This window comes from Urocampus carinirostris, chromosome 20, assembly GCF_059441175.1.
Source record: "Urocampus carinirostris isolate Australia breed hairy pipefish chromosome 20, RoL_Ucar_1.0, whole genome shotgun sequence".
Lineage (NCBI taxonomy): Eukaryota > Metazoa > Chordata > Actinopteri > Syngnathiformes > Syngnathidae > Urocampus > Urocampus carinirostris.
The window spans coordinates 2,647,858-2,667,379 of NC_142368.1; the positions used below are offsets into that span (position 1 = coordinate 2,647,858).

General features: G+C 38.4%; 1 protein-coding gene across 4 annotated transcripts in view; it reads left to right on the forward strand.

Annotated features, from left to right (window-relative positions):
- LOC148345994 (pleckstrin homology domain-containing family G member 1) overlaps positions 1-19,522 on the forward strand; it is an 86,840-nt gene that overhangs the window by 58,529 nt on the left and 8,789 nt on the right. For all 4 annotated transcript variants that reach the window (XM_088325025.1, XM_088325024.1, XM_088325023.1 and 1 more), the window contains 6 exons: positions 1,052-1,593; positions 6,816-6,916; positions 8,442-8,511; positions 16,964-17,010; positions 18,691-18,841; positions 18,947-19,078. In XM_088325025.1, coding sequence (XP_088181151.1) covers positions 1,195-1,593; positions 6,816-6,916; positions 8,442-8,511; positions 16,964-17,010; positions 18,691-18,841; positions 18,947-19,078 — 900 coding nt within the window. In that variant the 5' untranslated portion in view covers positions 1,052-1,194. The remainder of the gene's footprint in view (positions 1-1,051; positions 1,594-6,815; positions 6,917-8,441; positions 8,512-16,963; positions 17,011-18,690; positions 18,842-18,946; positions 19,079-19,522) is intronic.

Genomic DNA, 19,522 nt, shown 5'->3' on the forward strand with positions numbered 1-19,522 from the left:
CTTGTAATAAAGGCCCTTGGTTCATAGCCTTGGGGCTGGAGCTTAAATTTCGACTGTATCTACATGCATCTTTGTCCGAAATGCTCTGCATTCCTTTCAATGAATCTATTATCACTCCTGGCATGGTCGGCTGGTCCTGATGGATTCCTTCAGCGGAGTCTCAAGGCAAACGGGAATGGTTATTGCATTTTGTTTGGTGACCGAGGAATCGTGAGCATCTAAAGCAGTGGTCTCAAGCTCACTTGACTTTCCACCGTTTTCAAATATTGTTTAAAATTTCCTACACAAAATAAGGTTAAAAGCATTGAGGATCAAAATCAATCAATTTATTATAAATACAGACATTTAAAGGTACAGTATGTATTGGTGAGTGCATCCTAGTGGTAAAAATTGTCATTTGTTGAAAAAAAAAAACAAACCGCTGATTGCACTCGTACGGCTGCCATCCATAGTCCCCGATGCCATATTGCTGTTAGCTAGGACCAGCAGACGGCACTTTTGTCAGTGGGCTTGCCGTTTTGGCCCACTTCAAACGATATGCATGATGATAGCTGGGATCCATTATCCCCGGTTGACTATTTTCTACAACAGGGTCCCGCAGAGCACATTTTTTTTCCAGTCCAGAGTGTGCAATTGTGGCCTAAAATGAACAAATTTGTGTTGTCTCTGGTGCCTCTTTTTTTCCTTCCTTTCCAGCTAGAATTAACCCTACTGTTTCAGCCCCGATCCGTTATCCCCATCCGATTTTTGCTCCGAGCAAAGGCCTGAGGAGCAGATTTGAGTCATGTTGACTGCTTTTTTTTCCTTTCTTTCTGCCTAAAATTAATAGTACCCGTGCGGCTGCAATCCATTATCCCTGCTTGTTGTTGCTGCTGGCAGAGGCCAGCAGAGTTCAAAATTAGAGGGGCCTCTTGTTGGATTTTCGCATATCGAAGGGGAGGAGGGTTTCTGGTCCCCATTAACAGTGATAAACAAGTTATTAAAAACTTTATTTTTTTTGTGTGTTTTTAAACGCGTCACATTTATAACTGCTTCTTCTTTCGCTTTCCAGACGACTACCACTATCTGCCCGATGCCTTGCCACCTGTACCTGAAGTCCCGGACTCGGTCCTGAGCTCCAGTGACGTCCCCACCCGGTTCCTCCACAACCCGGCCTCCCGTTACGCCTCCTTGCGATACTGCTCTGCCCACAGCATGGACTCTTCTCACGATGGTACCGAAAGGCCCGTCAGCTACAGCTCCACCTCGTCCTCCGCCTCTTCCCGGGACAGTCACTGCTCGCTGGGCAGCCGATCCACCCTTGTCCACACCCCCAACTGTAACCCCTTGAACTCGGACCAGGAATCCGGGGCCATACGTCTTGAGTTGGTTCCTGCCCGGCAGCTGGGATGCGGAGAAGACGACCCTGGAGGGACAGAAACAGGAAGTCACAGGAAGGGCACCGAACAGAGGCCGACAGATCCCTCAGAACCGGACCCTGGTCTAGAGCGGGGTTTACAGGTGCAAGGACCCAGGACGTATGTGGACCGTGTCGTGCAGGAGATACTGGATACAGAGCGAACCTACGTCCAGGATCTCATGAGCATTGTGGAAGTAAGATACATATAACGTTTCTTTTAGTTCGTGTAGAGGGGGAGTCATATCAATCTTAGAACCCGAAGTGTCGATTGTCACCCGACACAAACCAAATAGAAGTACTTTCAGCCTGGTCATCCTGGTAGGGGGATTATTCCATGTGTGGCCCCTGCTCAAGGTTTCTTATTTTTGAATTTTTCCTTGGCCTCATGCAGGTTTCAGATCAGGGGATGTTGTAATTTGCCTGTGCAACCCTTTGAGACTCTGGGATTAAGGACTATACTAATAAACATAACTCGACGTTACCTAATTTCAAGATTTTAGTCAAATCAACTGAGGAGTTTGCAGTACCTAGGCAAAAACACTTGGTTCTTAACAAAAGGGGGGTTGGGCTAAAATTCAAATCCACAACCTTTTCAACTGTTACTCATTTGAACCTCACTCAGGTCAAGGCAGCTTTACTCCAAGGCAACAGCTGTATACGTTTTAGTCTTGTAAGGTGTTTGACTTTGGTCTTCTCATGAGTAAGGGACGGTTGGTCTTTAAAACAGCTGATAACGTCGAGCTTTTGTGTGTCTCGTCACACACGTGACACACAGACACACATACGGTTGTGTGTCAGAAACTCTCAACACAATAGTGTCACCTGTGCCGGCTTCAGGTTCACCTGAGTTACAGGACACCGCCTTCTTTGTGCTGCAGGAACAGTCGCACATTGACGACTCTGTGGTGAATGGGTCTTATTTGAGATTCTAAGAATTTTGTTTGGATAGAATTTTGTTTCTCCTTTTTCTTGCTATCACATGGTTTAGAGCACACGTGATGGATGTTTTTTGTTTCTGGTAACTAGCTTGATGTGATTAAATAGTTAGCCCTTCTACTTCCTTTGATATGTGAATTATCTAGTCTTCCCTGGTTTCAGCCCCTGTTTCTTAAGGAAGATCCCTCAAGATCCCTTAAAACAGAATTGATAGTTACGAATACCGACAGATACTAAACCTGGAATCGACTTTTGTGATACTTGTATGGACCAAAACTGGGACAAAGCAACAAAATGGTCACCAGGGAAACTCGGCTAAAAATTCAAGATTATCTCAGTTAATTTAACATTTTTGAGTAGAGAATAGGTTAGAATATAATAAAATAGACTGATTGAGTGAGCTGCCAATGCCTTCCAGACTGGGCAGAGAGCAGCCAATGATTCTCTGGGCTGTGTTTACAGTGATTAGTCACTGTAAGGTTATAGTGTCAGCTGACGTGCACCTACAGAACCCCAACAATCACATCATAGTGTGCATTGTCCACAACAAGATGAGAAATGGCACTCCAGGATAAAAAAATTCTCGAGACTAGGCAGAGAACAGCCGATAATTTCTTTGGGCTGTGAGTCTCTGTTTCCCCTGTCTACTGCCACCTAGCATAACACAACGTTTACTCCTATTTGTACATTGTTTACAACGAGATTAGATGTGGCACTCCAGGATAGACATGTTTTCCAGACTGGGTGAAGAACAGCTGATGATTTTTATGGGTGTGTTAATGTCTTTGTAAGGTTCTCCTGCCTGCAACCCGGCATACCACAACAATTTCTCTAATATATATTGTCCATAGCGAGATTAGGATAAATGTCCCTCAGACTGGGCAGCAAATATCCGATGATTGCGTTGTCTGTCTCTATGACTCACAGTAAGATTCTACTGTCCTTTGCCATGCACCCGGCATACCACAATGATTACACCGTAACGTACGTCCTCCACAACTAGATTAAACACAGCATTCCAGGATAGGTAAACCATCCAGACTGGGTAGAGAGGAGCCAATGATTTTCTGGGCTGTGTTAATACAAGGTTCTCCTGGGAGTATAATGTAAGATTTAAAACAGAATCCATCTGGATCTTGAATGAGTGTTTCTATACCTCAAAGTCTTGATCAGTTGGACGACTAGTAAATGTTTTACAACAGACTACACAGATAGCTAGGTATCCGACAATGTCTCCCAGACTGGGAACTGAGCAACTGATGATTTCCTCGGCTGTGTCGATGACTCTGTGTAAGCTTTGGGGTCGCATAATTTAAGGATTGAACCATCCATGGGGTTGCAAGATCTCGAATGAGCGTTTCAATACCTAAAAGTCTTGATCAGCAAGACCCCTGACAGATGTTTTACAATAGAGCTAGGTAGCTTGCAATGTCCTTCAGACTGGGCAGAGAATAGGTTATAATTTCCTAGGCTGTGTAGATGAGTCTCAGTAAGAATCTCCTGATTCTCATTCTGACTCTCCAGTTTTATAGACTGTCCAGTAGGTTTCATACTGTCGAAATCCAAACAGGAACCGCTAATTCCCAGGATGATTGAAAGCCTAGATCTCCAGGCCCGACAGTTCTGATTGATGGTCCCATTTCCCCTCGGTCCGTCTTCCTTCCCTTTGGTCCGTTTCAGACGCAGAAGTAGGGAGCGTGGACTGCTCGACAGGAGGCTAGGAAAAGGGATTTAGCTCTGAGATAAGAGCACCAGCGGCAAGTTAAGAAAACACAGAAGCGGGCTTAAGAGCAGTAGTTAATCACCCTGTACCGCCTGCAGACCGCCACCCGTCCTCGTATCGGACCACCCACCCTTGGACTAGAACTTTAAATGGTCGTGATGTAAGGATTATACTCATTCTTTTCTTTTCGGTGACCGTTCCAGTGAGGGCTGATTTATATCAGCGGCTTACAAACCCGACAGTTCACTGGAGCTTGCAATTATTTCGACCCCTCCGCCGTAATCCCCGAGTCCACGCCGCTTCCTGCTAGCAAAGACAGGATGAAGACAAATATTTACCCAGACTCCCACGGGCCTGGCGGTCTCAGCAGGGATTCAAAATCTCTCGTTTGAGTCTGTTGTTGTGTAAAAACAGTGTTTTTATTTTAAAGTTCTCGGTTAGCATATCCTGCTAATGTGCGGGTGCGTCGTTACTTTGTACGTTAAAATGAACTTCAAACGTCTCTGTACATTTTTTTCCTCACATTAAAATAATTACAGTTTAAATCAAAACCTCTTATGATTATCGGCAGCAACAAACAGGTGTGTGCTGTCCAACCACTCCCTCCAGGCTGGCGCCCTCTTGTGGGAGATGGGGTGCCAGATCCTGAAAGTCAACTTCAGGAATTGGTATTTTGATTATTGGCCACAACAAACAACTTTGACAACTAATGAAAAATGAAAACGGCTGCGAGAATTTCCCCCCATTGTTTACTAGCAAACCAAAGTATTCGTTCTCCTAAGGTAATTATTTTTTCAGTCATTTTTGTCCATTGTTTCAGGAAATATAGGGAGTTTTTATTCCCAGCTCGTCAGTTAGCATCTCTTGCTAATGTACTGTAATGTGTGAAACTGGAGTGTCATTCCCAATTTCGTTGTCACAATATGTTAACCCATTTTGTAACAATGACAATAAAGGTATATTCTATTCTATTCTGCTGTGGCACCATTGCTAACTTTTTTGTCCATTGTTTACAAAACTTTGGAGTTTTTATTTCAGGGGCTTCTGTTAGCATCCCTCGCTAATGTACTGTGGAGATGTATTCTTTCTCCTTTTCTATTGTTTTTTTCAGTTTTTTTTGCATTCATTCTGCTTTAACTGGTATATTTTCCAGTTTTTCCTATCATTTGTGTCTGTTTCCAAAAATACGGAAAAAGTTTTTATTTCAAGACCTTTACTTAGCATTTCTTGCTCATGCATTGTAGCGTTCAGCCACTACCACCAGTTTAGCGCCCTCTAGAGATGAATAGCATAACAGATCCTGACAGTGTAATTTAAGACTTGTTATGATGATTATTGGCAACAACTAACTACTTTGACAACTTTTCCTAACGCAAAATAAAAACAGCTGCGGGAAATTTTCCCCATTGTTTACTAGAATAAACCAAAGCATTCTTTCTGCTTTAACTGTCTTTTTTTACCGTTTTTTTTTTTCTTCATTGCTTCCGAAAATACGGAAAGGTTTTAGTCAATGGTTTTCTGTTAGCTAAAAATGAGGTCAAGATTTAGCTTGACAGGGTTGGGTAGGGTTACTTTAACTTGATTACTTTCAATGACTTTTGGATTACTCCAATACCAAATATGCTAACAAAAGAAACTAAATATGAATAAAATGACTACATTTTGTGCAGGCTTGGGGAGTAACGGAATACATGGAACGGCAAAAATAGTGTTCGCAAGCTGTTTGGATTTATTTTCATTTTGTTTCTGTCGCATTTTATGTTCGTTTTGCCGGAGATCAAAGCCAGGAGAGAAAGCTTACCACGTGTTGTGAGTCATAATTATATTCATATTTAGTTTCTTTTGTCTTTTATTAGCATATTTGGTATTGGAGTAATCCAAAAGTAATTGAATGTAATCCAAGTAAAGTAACCCTACCCAACCCTGTAGCTTGATAACTAGCTAAAAAGATCAGATTTTAGCTAGCATGCAAAAAAGTGTAAAAAGCTTGCTAGATGGCTTGCTAAATAGCTAAAAAAAAAGTGGGAAGAGATCTTGCTACAAAGCTAACAACGTAGCCAGATAGCTAGCTAAAAAAAATGCACATTATTTACTAATTCGCTTTATAAAAAAACCTATATGTTGGAATTAAGTTTGTAGTATTTCCTGTAAAATATATCAATAAAAAAAGTACTTTTTTATCAATGAAGCTTATAAACTGGAATTCATTTATTTGAATTTCTTAAATAACTGTCAGATTGTTTTTTTTTATGGATTTTTGTTTTATTGACTTTAAGTTGTGACTATAAAAATGCAACAGCTTCGTCCATCGATTTCCTTTCTAGCTCGACCTTTTACCCAAAACGTGAATTTTGCCATTTTATGGACGTGGCTCACTTTGAAAGTGGGACAAGTGAATGATTAACACCGAAAGTGGCGACTTTTATTGCCCGGAATTACAGATTAGCGATCAGGTGACATTGCATAATTGATTACCCGGCCTTGATTGGTTTCTCATGTTGTCTTAAACCAGTGGTTCTCAAATAATGGGATTGGGCCCCCTGGGGTGGCTCGAGGCTCTGTCAAGGAGGGTGCCTTTGACCTCGAAGGTTTTTTTAACTGTCCTAGAACAAAGTCCAGTTGCACCTTCACAACACTAGGAGGCAGTGGCACTCTCTTAGGGAGAGGTTTTCCTCTTCTTAGGGGGAGCATGTCAGAAAATAATCGAAGCCCTGCCTTAAACTAACCATTTTGAAATAAAATGTCTACGTTTTTTAGGACTACTTGGAGTGCATCACCAACCACGCCAGGTCCGGTTTGAGTTCCGAGGATCAAGGCTCGCTTTTTGGCAACATTCGGGACATCTATCACTTTAACAGGTAAGGTATTACAGCCTGGATGACAATATTTGTATTAAGTAATTAAAAAAAACAATAATAATTAAACATTGATTTACTTAAAGAAGAAACTGAAAGTATAGGCATTGATTATACAAATACAAAAAAAATCAGAAATAACCACTCTAAAAACAAATAAACAATACAAACAAGAAATTCAGTAAGAAATATAGTAATAATGTAAAAGAATGTCTACCTTTTTTATTTTTTAAAAATCGAAAACACAAATAAATGAAATTGACTACAAAATAAAATACAATTTTAAAACAAAATAAACAATAAAAATGAGTGTTATTAAAAACACGAAAAATAGATCTGTGAAAAAATGTTAGAATATTTTTTTAGTGGGCAAAACAAATAACTACAATTGAATAGAAAATAAACAATTCCAAGAGAAAATAGACAATAAAAACAAAAATTAATCGGTTTATAAATGCATAAATAAGAAAATCTAATCTGATTTTGAAATAGTTTACATATATAAATACAGAACACAATTGGAAATAGAGCAATATAATTTGAAAAAAACGACAATGTAAATTAATACATAGATAAATAAACAGCATAATAAATTTAAAAGAATAAAATAATCACAATTTGGTAAAAAGAAAAAAATACTAATTATAAATGTATGAGTAAAGAAAAAAGATTATTTCAAATAAATATTTCCAAACACAAATCTTGAAAAAATTGACAAATAAAAATACATTTCTAAAATTTGAAAACTATAAAAATGAAGAAAAAAAAACACATATATATATATATATATATATATATATATATATATATATATATATATAACATAACAAAGCAAATAAAATAATAATTACAAGATATGTCCGTAAAATGAAAAACATCTGTTTAAGAGTTGAGATTGAAAAAAATAAGTATAAAAAAGAAATTTGGAAATGGGTAAATAAGTAGTCGTAAACAACAACATAAATAAGCAAAATAAACAATACAAATCCAAACTAATAAATGAAAATTAATGGACAAAAATAATCATTGAAAATGGATACACATTAAAAATAAAATGTATCAAAAGAATAGAAAAGGATGTATGAGTAAAAATGAAATATTAAATCAATAAATGAACAAATACAAAATTGATTGAATAAAATTTAAAATAAAGAGATGTCTCTTTAAATATCAATGCTGGTCCAAGCCTAGCCATTGACCATCATGGTGGTCTTCGGACCCAAACCTCTTGTCTCTTCTTTTCCTTGCTGAGCGGTCATTTGTCAGCTGTCCTGCATAAAAAAGAAAAAAAAAAGAAAAATAGGCCGGTAAGCTCCAAAGCATTTAAAAGCCGTGACCTCATGCTTCAGACATGAGACAATGCATCCTGCAGCAGGCCTTTTTTTTTTTTAATTCAAGGAAGTTTTGTGAAAAGCCACTGCCCTTAGTCCCAATTTCTCTTGCTGGGGCTGTGCAGTGTGACGCAATAGTTGGGAAAATGGAGCACAAAGCGGCGTTTTATGATTCCGGAATGTGATATCGTTTGCAGGGATTTACTTCACGAACTGGAAAAGTGCAACGCCGACCCCGTGGCCATCGCCGAATGCTTCGTATCGAAGGTAAAAATGAATGGATACTTTAGTTTATGCAGAAGGATTGTCTAAATAATGCAGGAGGAAGACATTTTAAAGCTCCAATACGTGATTGACCACTAGATGGCACTGTGTTGTCTGGTTCGAGCGAGGGCCAGTGATGCGCGGCACAGGGTGGCGGCAGGATGCCGGAAAAACATGGCGCCGGCAGGGTTTCCATTGTGTAAAAGGAAAAAAAATGTACACTGTTATGTCATTTAATGTAATTTTGGCTGCTATAAAATCAATGTTTTTTTTAACCTGGATGAAAAGTTTTAGTTTTTTTTTATCAATAGGAAGAACTAAATATTACACACTGTCTCTTTAAAGAATGAAAAAAAAACACTCAAACACGTAATTTGATATTGCAGAGGATGAAGAAGACAGAGAACAACGTAAAATATGTGCCGTAAATTCCGGACTATAGAGCGCACCTGATTATAAGCCGCACCCACCACATTTTGAGGAAAATCGATTTTGTACTTACACAAGCCGCACCTGTATATAAGCCGCATGCGCCCATATTAATACATATGACACAATCACAAAATTAGCCCAACTTTGGAAATGTAATTAAATTGTGCTAATTTCCATTTGGATTTCTACAAATTTATAGTTTGTTTATAAATTATTTTGATTTGTTTTTTTTTGTTTTTTTTTTCAATTTTACGCAATATATTAATTATTATTTTTTATTTTATTTTAGATTGTTGGAATTTATTTATATTTTCCTGTTTGATTTTTTTTTCAAATGTGTTTGTGTATTATTAATTTATTTTTGATATATTTATTTTAATTGAAGTTTTGAAATTAATCTGTTTATATTTTCGTTTTTTAACCCTCATGTTGTTTTAGGAATTGTCACCAGTATCGCTTATTAGAAAAACTATCTATCTACCATGGTCATATCCCTCAAGAGGGGTGACCGACAGCAAGACAAACACATACAATAACAAATAAAATAAAATAGAAAATAAAATAAAAAATAGCAAAAAAACACACACAAAATTTTTTGGACCATGGCCAGCCCTATTGCCAAAACACCCCAACAAGTTAGGCACCTCGGCACCCAAGTTAGTCATGCTTTCGTCCCTCCAGATGAAAAGATGAAATTAGAAAAACTAATACTCCAAAAATCCAACTACAGTAATGCAACACAACTAATACTAAAATTCCGACTGCACAAATACTTCAAAATAGTTTTAAAAAAAACACAGTAATTCTACAAAATTAAATACAAATAGATAACAGGGACCTTATTTTTGTTTTAATGGTTTTGAATTAATAAAATATATATTTAAAGAAATTTAACATGAAGGTGTCTGCATGTATATTTCTTCATGGAAAAAAATGGATAGGTTTCCAGGGTTGGCCCCATTTTTGAACCCAATATGGCCCCTCACACCAGAAAATTGCCCACCCCTAGTTCAGTGCAGTTCATTACCTATTATCTCCCCCTCATGCAAACCTTCCTCTGCAAAAGTATGCTGTTAAAAATATCTTGCTTGTCGTGGCTTGTTTTGGCACCTGTGTTTGTCTCACACATGTAAACTTTTGGACAAAAAGCACACAACAGACGATTCAAGTCCATTCTATGGCTACAATTTCACTTGTTAAGCACTTGGGGGGGGTAGTTGTTGGGAATGTGAAGCTGGGTGCAACCCTCCCGTGGTTTAGTCAAGTCAAATCTTGTTTATTTGTATAGCTCTAATCACAAAGATTCTCGAAGGGCTGCACAGACCACAGATTATTGCAGACCAGACTAATATGACACCATCCCCTGATCTAAAACCTACATGAGGGCAAGGGAAAACTCAAAAACCTCAACATGAAGAAACCTTGAGACGGAACTGTACATAAAATAATCCCCCTTCCGGGATGACCAGGCTGCAATGGATGTTGCAATAACAAATAATAAACGGTTATTGTCAACATAAAATATAGGTTATTCATATGCTATAGAATAGAAGTGTGTTTTAAATTTAAATTAAAACATTTCCACTGAGGTTGCAGATCGAATCTCTGGGGGAAGAGCATTCCACAGCACCGGGGCCCGAATGGAGAACGCTCTCGAACCTGTGGATCGCTTCTTGGCTCTTGGGATCACTAGTAGACCGGCGTTTTCAGAGGGAAGGCTCTGGACCAGAACATAGGGGGAAATTAAATATGAGGGAGCAAGTCCATGCATGATTCTGTATACAGTGAGACCTCGGTTAGCGCGGTTAATGGGGACCAAAACCACCGCGATAAGGGAAAATCCACGGAGTAGCGGCGCACCTTAAAAAAACAAAACAACCCCCCCCCCCTTTTTTTTTTTTTACCTTTTTTTTAAATTATTATTTTTTAATAATTATGGGGACCAAAACCATCCGCTAAAAGTGAAAATCTGCGAAGTAGAGACGCCCCTTCCAAAAAAAAAAAAAAAAAAATCTCATCTCATTATCTGCACCGCTTATCCTTATTAGAGTCGCGGGGGGGGCTAGAGCCCATCTTAGCCATCTCCGGTCAGTGGGCAGGGGACACCCTGAACTGGTTGCCAGCCAATCGCAGCTGCAAATCACATTAGTTCTCGCAGCTAGCTGCGTTCTTCATCGACGCGCAAGCCGAGTGATCCACCGATAAGAGTCGTACAGCTGGGCGATTTTACGTCCGCCTGGGACGATAGGAGACAAATTCACGACGGGGTTTATACCTGCGCCGCACCGTGGGTGCCGTTCGGTTGCTCCCGCGAGCGAGCCCCTAACCCGCGGCGCGGGCACTTTCGGGCGCGATACGCACGACACCGCAACAAGCCGAGCTCCGGCCGACGGACGGGCGGCCGCGGGGGAAAGGGGTAGGGGGGACCTGTGGGGTTAGGGGAGGGTGAAGCGGAAGCCGCACCGAAACCGCACGCCGGGAAACGAGAACGGCGCGCCGTGCTAGGGTCGTCCGCCAAGGGGGATTCCCCCGTTACGGGGGTCCCGCGCACCTCCGCCGCCTTTCGCCCGCCGCGCGCGGACGGTCGCCTGTCGTCGCGCCGCGCTACTGGGGTCGGCGGACGAGCGGGCTCCCCCTAGTTGCGGGGGTAGCCCGATCACGCCCTTTTCTCGCGTCGCGCCATGTGACGCCGCGTCCGCCAAACTCGCTCCGTCGCGCGGCCCGGGAGTTCATGTTATCTGTACTCAGAACGCTTCGAATCAAGGTAAAAAAATACTTTGTTGTTTATCGCTAAAGCTAAAAGTTAATAGCGAGGCTTGTTCAAACGTTCCTCAGACGTGCCGTTACAATTACTCGCTTACTTAGCCAGTTCTTTTATTTGTTTATACTTTTATATGACTATGGCAACAGACCAAGTTAAGTTATTGCACCAGTTGTGTTAGCACTAATGCTAGCAACTTAATTTGTTCGTAGTTTTGTTTAAGAACTTTTTGTGTAAAAATTGTGTCAAGTTTATGGTGAGTTTTAGTTTTAACTGTTAATTCATGTTAACTGTACTCTAAACGCTCCGAATAAAGGTAAAATAAATACTTTGTTGTTTATCGCTAGTGCTAAAGCTAAAAGTTAATAGCGAGGCTTGTTCAAACATTCCTCAGACCTGGCGTAGTAATAACTAGCTGACTTAGCCGTTCATTTTATTTGCTCATACTTTTTGACGACTATGGCAACAGACCAAATCACTTCAAATGTTGTGTGTTTGCAGGGTTGCTGTAATAACTTTTTGGGACTACTTTTGTAACTTTATTTTTTTGCTAGTCATTTTTAATCGTACTTTAAAATTTTCTGAATTTGGATTTAACTGAATATTTCATGTCTAGGGTAATTTCTTTTAGCGCAAGTGCTAAAGCTAAGAGTAAGAGTTGTACAAACGTTTCCCAGACATACCATAATATTTACTAGCTTACTTGGCCGTTTCGTTTATTTGCCCATCCTTTTTGATGACTATGGCAACGGCCCAAATGTCTTTCAGTTACTGCACCGCTTGTGTTAGCGCTAATGCTAATGTTGGCGTAGACCAGGGGTAGGCAACCTATGGCTCAGGAGCCATATATGGCTCTTTTCATGAGTACATATGGCTCGGGAGCCATATATGGCTCTTTTCATGAGTACATATGGCTCCGAAATAAAATGTAACTATTGCACATCTCTCTGTGGCGTTCCAAAGTCAAGTGATTTCATCCAGATTTTGGTCCATATAAAGCCGAAGCAACTTAATGCAGAAGTTCGATAAGAAACCATTTAAACTGATAAATAAAAACGCTGGCAAACAACTTTGATTGGGTGAGCAGTAAAGGTGGGCGGATCCCTGCACACAGCGCAAGGCACTTCCTTCTCTCTCCCTCACTCAGTGCAGTCTACACCGAAAGTGAATGACGAAATGCTTATCGTTTACAGTAATTTGTGACATTTTTACAAAAGAACTTTGCATGCACATCGTTTTGAAACCGTTATTAAGCATAAATTTCATGCAAAAAAATTGCCTCAACACTCTTAACTTAAGGTGGAAGACAAATTGTATATGGCATATTTACATTGATTTGGGACACAGGATTTGGGATTACTATCATTTCATACATTTGATTAAATCATTAAATGACAAACAGCGAAAAAACATGTGCTGAAGAATTAGGTATTGTCTAGAGAGCAAGTTTGGCAGTTTTTTCAATTTTGTCTGAAAATATATGATGTGGCTCTTTCAATTTATTTTTAAAACATATTTTGCTTTTATGGCTCTTTGGGCCAAAAAGGTTCCTGACCCCTGGCGTAGACATTCCGTATCTGGCTGCGTGTTAAACTCCAGGGACCAGACCGAGTATTTGGACCAATAAAAAAAATAGAGCAGTTCAGTTGAGGACTTACTTATAGAGTTACCAAATAAGATAAAGCGGAGTGCTTTGGACCAATTGATCAGGAGACCGTTCTCCCACCAAAGGGGCATCGAAAATTGCTGAGCACAGTTTTTGTGGATTTGCAAAATACAACATGAAACTTTGACAGGCAACGAAACTCTCGTCCAAAGGGACCTTTGTTAAAACTGGACGCGGCTGTATTTTTGAATGCGTATGATAAGATAAGGGCTGACTCATTGGAAAACCATTGCTGGGAAAATACTGATATAAAAGGATATATTCAAACATCATATGTGGATAATGAAGAAAGATCGTGAGATTCTGATCTTCGGGTGAGGAGAATGTTGGTAAATTAGGAGGCTGGACATATTAGTTTTACCTGGTTATATCAGTATTATTTTCCCCCCATTTTATTAACACTCGACTTATTGAAACATGAATATTTTGTTTGTTTGTTTGTTTGTACATGATTCAACTGTTTGTTTGTTTGTACATGATTCAAATTGAATCTTTTCTTCCGGCGCCGTCACGAATGGCAGCCACTCCAGCAGCTCCCGTGTTATTTTTGATTGTTCTCGATTGTTCTCAGCTCAGGGATGCTGCTGGAAATGTGAATTTCCCTTCGGGGATGAACAAAGTATCTATCTATCTATCTATCTATCTATTCTGGAGACCACCGCTACACAAGTCATCAATCGAACGATCTTAGCAGTAGTCTGTCTGTCTGACATTTTGAAGCGAAATTCTTATACCTTTTTTGAGTTGTTGTATACGTCAACAGAAAACCGCAACTTCAGTTTTCTGTTACCTTGGTTTTCCGGTTTCTTGACATCAGGCTGAACTTTGTTCTTTTGCTTAAAGTTTCTGACATTAGTTTGAACTTGTAGTTTGCATTGAAAATATGCATTCATAATAAAAGCTTATATACTTCATTTACAATAGGTCTACAATTAACATAAGGTGGATTTATAACAACTGAATTAATAATGTGATTATCAAAGTAATAAGGTGATGATCAAATTATTAACTTATAAAGCTAGAAAACTCATGCAATATTGACAACATACTCGGTGACGTACTTTAGTAATCCAGTATTAGCTGCATGCTAGCATTTGAACTCTATCAGTTTCTGACCATGCTGAGCTGTAAAATTTGAAAGCATGTTTGCGACGTCATTTTATACTGTTGACATTTTTGGCTAACGCATCCCCGGGGGTTTTACAGGACGCTAACCGAGAACAGGAAACGCCGATTAGCATCGAAACAACGTCAACACAACATTTTTATTTTCGTACGTTCTTGTCGGCGACTCGTCGTCATTAACTCGAAGGCCTGGAAGAAGGATCTCCATGGGAAAAGAAACTAAATTGAAGAGCTGAGGTCTCCTCCTCCCCGTCTCCGCTAGTCGGCTACCGCAAACCGGACCGTAAACGCAACCAGATGTGTCCTCCCTGCAACTTTTTAAAAAAACATTTTTTAATGCTACGTGCACCCACGCAATCCTAATACTCTAGCTAAACTTGAGTATGTTGACCGCAGGAAAGTTTGGATGGAGTACTAATTTGTGCGGTAAGAACGTATGGGAAAATTTCGACGTATGTGCATACATGCTCTCACTGCTAACCGCGTTTTTTTTTGTTAACATCAATGCAAAAAACAGAAGTACTAATTATATCTAAACGTTTTATATATAACACAAATATGAACGGAGTTTCCTTTGTTGTTGACGTACCAAGGATGCAAAAGAAAAGTAAGGAAATGTTTTTAAAAAACAAGTAATATAATCATTTGTTAAATGATGTGAAATTATTTAAATTTTAATGTAGAAAATCGTTTCAAAACCAATATATTATTTTTAATGATTTAAATAGTCAAGGCAGGACATTCATAAGTACTAGAAAATATAAAGAATATAAAAATAAAGAAATGTTAGCAGAAAATATCATTCAACGTTTTCATTTTTTCTATGACATGAAAATTAATAATAATGTATTATAATTGATAAATACAGCTAAATTCTCCACAATCTGCAATTTCTTTGCCGATTGGGGTGATTTTCTATTTTAATAGAAATTTAAAGAAGAATGTTTTAATCTTTATTTTTCTAATGGTCCAATAAATTTTATTTTACTAAAACATTCTACAAATAAACACATTTTAATTACATATTATTTTGAATTGCATTTGAAATACCATCTCAAATATATATATATTTTTTAATTGTTTTTTTAATAGAAAATCATTTGTTACGGCATTTTTTATTAAAAAAAAAAGAAATGTAAACATATATATGAATCGTAAATTTTTATTTTTTTTAATATTTTGGTTAAACTAGAAAAACTAAACTAGAAGTACGATAATGATTTGTATTATTTTTATTTAAAACATACGAAAACTGACAGTACATATCTGATATTTTTTTTGGACTCTTTTATAATAATAATAATAATAATAATAAAACATTGCATTTAGAAGCGCCTTTGAGGACACCCAAGGTTGTTGTACACACAACAGTAAAACAAGTTTTGAGTCCGGATTGGAAGGTGGACAGGGTCACAGAATTTCGGAGGTCCGGTGGCAATGAGTTCCATAGCTGGGGGGCAGAGCGGCTGAAAGCTTAAATTTTATAGAAAAAAAAAACCTCAAATATAGAAGGAAAAAAAAACATTTTTTAAATTAAAAAATGACTGTTTAAAATACCAGACCAAATACATTTCGATTGTCTTTCATGTCTACTCTATAGCATATGAAAAACCTATATTTTATGTTGATAATGTGCGTATTATTTGCCCTCATGTAGGTTTTAAATCAGGGGATGTGTCATAATAAATGTGAATTTCCCTTCGGGGATGAACAAAGTATCTATCTATCTATCTATAATAGTCTGTAATAATAGTTTGCAATAGTCTTTGATCTGTGCAGCCCTTTGAGACTGTTTGTGACTAAGGGCTATACAAATAAACATGACTTGACATGTTTCTTTTAATAAGCTGTTTAATATATAACTATTTGTATCTATCTAAAAATACTTCCTCAAAGTATAAAGAAATAATAGTTTTTAATTCAACAAAAATGACAGTTGAAATACCATATTAGATATTTTTCACATTTTTTATTTTACTGGGTGAAAAAAGCTTAAAAAAAAAAAAATCATATTTCTGGTTTTATATATATTCAAACACCAAAATCCTCAACCAGACTACATTATTTAATCTTAAAAATATGACCTGCAGCCGACGGGCAAATAAAAATAAATGTAGAATATGAGATCATCGAATGAATGCCCCAAGAACTTTGACTTCAACATGAGTAAGACAGAAAAGCCTTTTTTCCAGAGTCTTGCCTCCTCGACAGGTTTTTGATGTTTCTGTTGGCGGCGTGCAAAAGGAAGGTCTCAATTAAGTGGGTGGAGAAGTTGAATTTAGGGGGGGGTTTAATCCCGGCTGATTTGAAAGCTTTTTGCACGTTGGAGGCCACACTTGCAGTTTTAAGTACAGGCTTGGTGGGTCAAATGACTCAGACGAATCCATAGACTTGAAATTATTTTATTAGTGAGTCTCCGTTGAATTGTAACTAAGGCCCTACCTCTAATTTGGTTCTATTTTGAATTTCAGAGTGAAGAGTTTCACATTTACACCCAGTACTGCACCAATTACCCAAGGTAAGACTGTAATAACTGCTTTATGGGTGTCAATAATGTGTGAGGATGTCAGGCACCTGCGACTTATTTTTGAAAGGAAATTAAGTCTCAATATGTATTTTGCAATATGTAGTTTTAATCATGGCATTCTGATTCATATTTTGTGTGCCAAATATTGATAAAGAATAGAAAACCTGTTTTTAATCCATCAATATTTTCTTTTTTGTTTAGTTTTTTTAAAGTATTTTTTTTAATTAAAGTGTAATTTTTGACAGATTTTTAGCTGTTTTTTTATGTAAATTAATTCAATTCATTTTCACCCAAAAGGTTTTTTATATTTTATTTCTTTATCGTCAATCTTTACTTTTCAATTAAAAAAAAAAAAAATTGTACAACCAGTTCAGGGTGTCCCCTGCCCACTGCCTGAAGATAGTTGGGATGGGCTCCAGCACCCCCGCGACCCTACTGAGGATAAGCGTAGCAGATAATGGATGGATTGTGTTTTTGGGGGAAAGACTTTTTCTAACATTATTATTTGACTATTTTTATTATTTTTTTCTAAATATAAAAAATAATTTATTTGCATCTAACGTTCTTTTTATATTATTTTTTTGTTTCATTTTTTTATTCAATTTAAAAAATGTAATTTTGCACCCATGTGTTTTTCCCATTATTTTTCTATTTAAATTTAAATGGATTTTCTTATATTCACTTTTGATATTTTTTATTTTTCATTCGAAGTGTTGAATAATTTGATTAAAAATGGAAATTTGTTTCTACAAATTGTATTAAAAATGATTTTTTTAAGGTTGCTTATAAATATTTTTTAATAAAAGAAATGTAATTTATTTGCAATTAAAGGGATTTTTTCACATTTTTTAATTGTATTTTTTTTAAGTATACTATATTATAAACATTTTCATTTTAGACCATGTATTTTTTTCAAAAGGCTTTACTTTATATTTTTTTTGTTTATTTTTAAAAAGAAATACACTTTCTGTTCCCAGAGGATTTTCTTTTTACACTTATTATTTTATTTTTGTATTCATTTTTTTAAATTAAAATATTTTTCCTTCTAAAAAAAATTTAATTAAAAAATATATATTTGTGCAATTGTTCAGCCAAGGGATTTTTTCTGCCCCCCAAAATTACTACTACTTATCTCATCTCATCTCATCTCATCAGCCGTACCGCTTATCCTCATTGGGGTCGCGGGGGGGCTGGAGCCCGTCCCAGCCATCTCCGGGCAGTGGGCAGGGGACACCCTGAACTGGTTCCCAGCCAATCGCAGGGCACACAGGGACAGACAACTCATTCGCTCATTCACACCTAGGGACAATTTGGACTGGCCAATTCACCTGAAATGCATGTTTTTGGAACGTGGGAGGAAACCGGAGTGCCCGGAGGAAACCCACGCAAGCACGGGGAGAACATACAAACTCCGCACAGGAAGTCTGGAGCTGGATTTGAACCCACGACAGGTTCCCATGACATGAACTGTGCCGCACAAGCGCTAACCACTGCGCCGCCGTGATGCCCACTACTACTTATGTTTTAATCTAAAAAAAAAAAAAATTGGATACATTTTTTTAAATACTTATTGATCTACAATTTTTTTACTGTAATACATTTTTACTTATAGCACCACCTGCCAAAAAGGCCCTGTTTCCCCAAATAACTATTTGTTTTGTGCTGGTGCAGGTCTGTGGCCGTGCTCACCGAATGCATGAGGAACAAAGCACTGGCCAAGTTTTTCCGCGAGCGCCAAGAATCCCTTCGCCACTCCTTGCCTCTTGGCTCCTACCTACTCAAGCCCGTGCAGAGGATCCTCAAGTACCATCTGCTGCTCCATGCAAGTCCACTCGGGATTTTTCCGGGTTTTTTTCTCTGATCGGCCCGCCAGACGCGGAGCCATGCGGTATCGAGGGCTAACATTGGCAGCGGGTTTGTTTTGCAGGAGATCGCCAACCGTATGGAGAAGGACACGGAAACGTACGAAGTGGTGCAGGAAGCCATCGAAACCATGCAGAGAGTGGCCTGGCACATCAACGACATGAAGCGCAAGCACGAGCACGCCGTCAGGTTGCAGGTACAGCACAAAAAACACCCCCAAAATTTAAAGCAGGGGGTCTCAAACTCGGGCCTGGAGGCCAAATGGGGCCCCAGCCTTGATGTGAAAGTCTAAAGCAGGGGTGGGCAAACTTTTTGAGTCGTGGGACGCATTGGCTTAAACATTTTTTTGAAAAATGTTGATTACATTTTTTGTATATAGCGATACAGTCTCGAATACAGACCTCAGCAATACCTGAGTCTAGCTCCTATGCTGTTAGACAGAGGAAAGAAAAGCTGCTGGACTTGATCTAGGTTTGAGGAGTGGTAATATTTATTTTGTTGAATATGTTTAATTTCGGGCAGCATGGTGGGGCACTGGTTAGGGGGTGTGCGGCACAGTTCTGAGGTCATGAGATCGAACCTTCCTGTGTGGAGTTTGCATGTTCTCATTGTGGGTTGTGTGGGTTTCCTCCGGGCACTT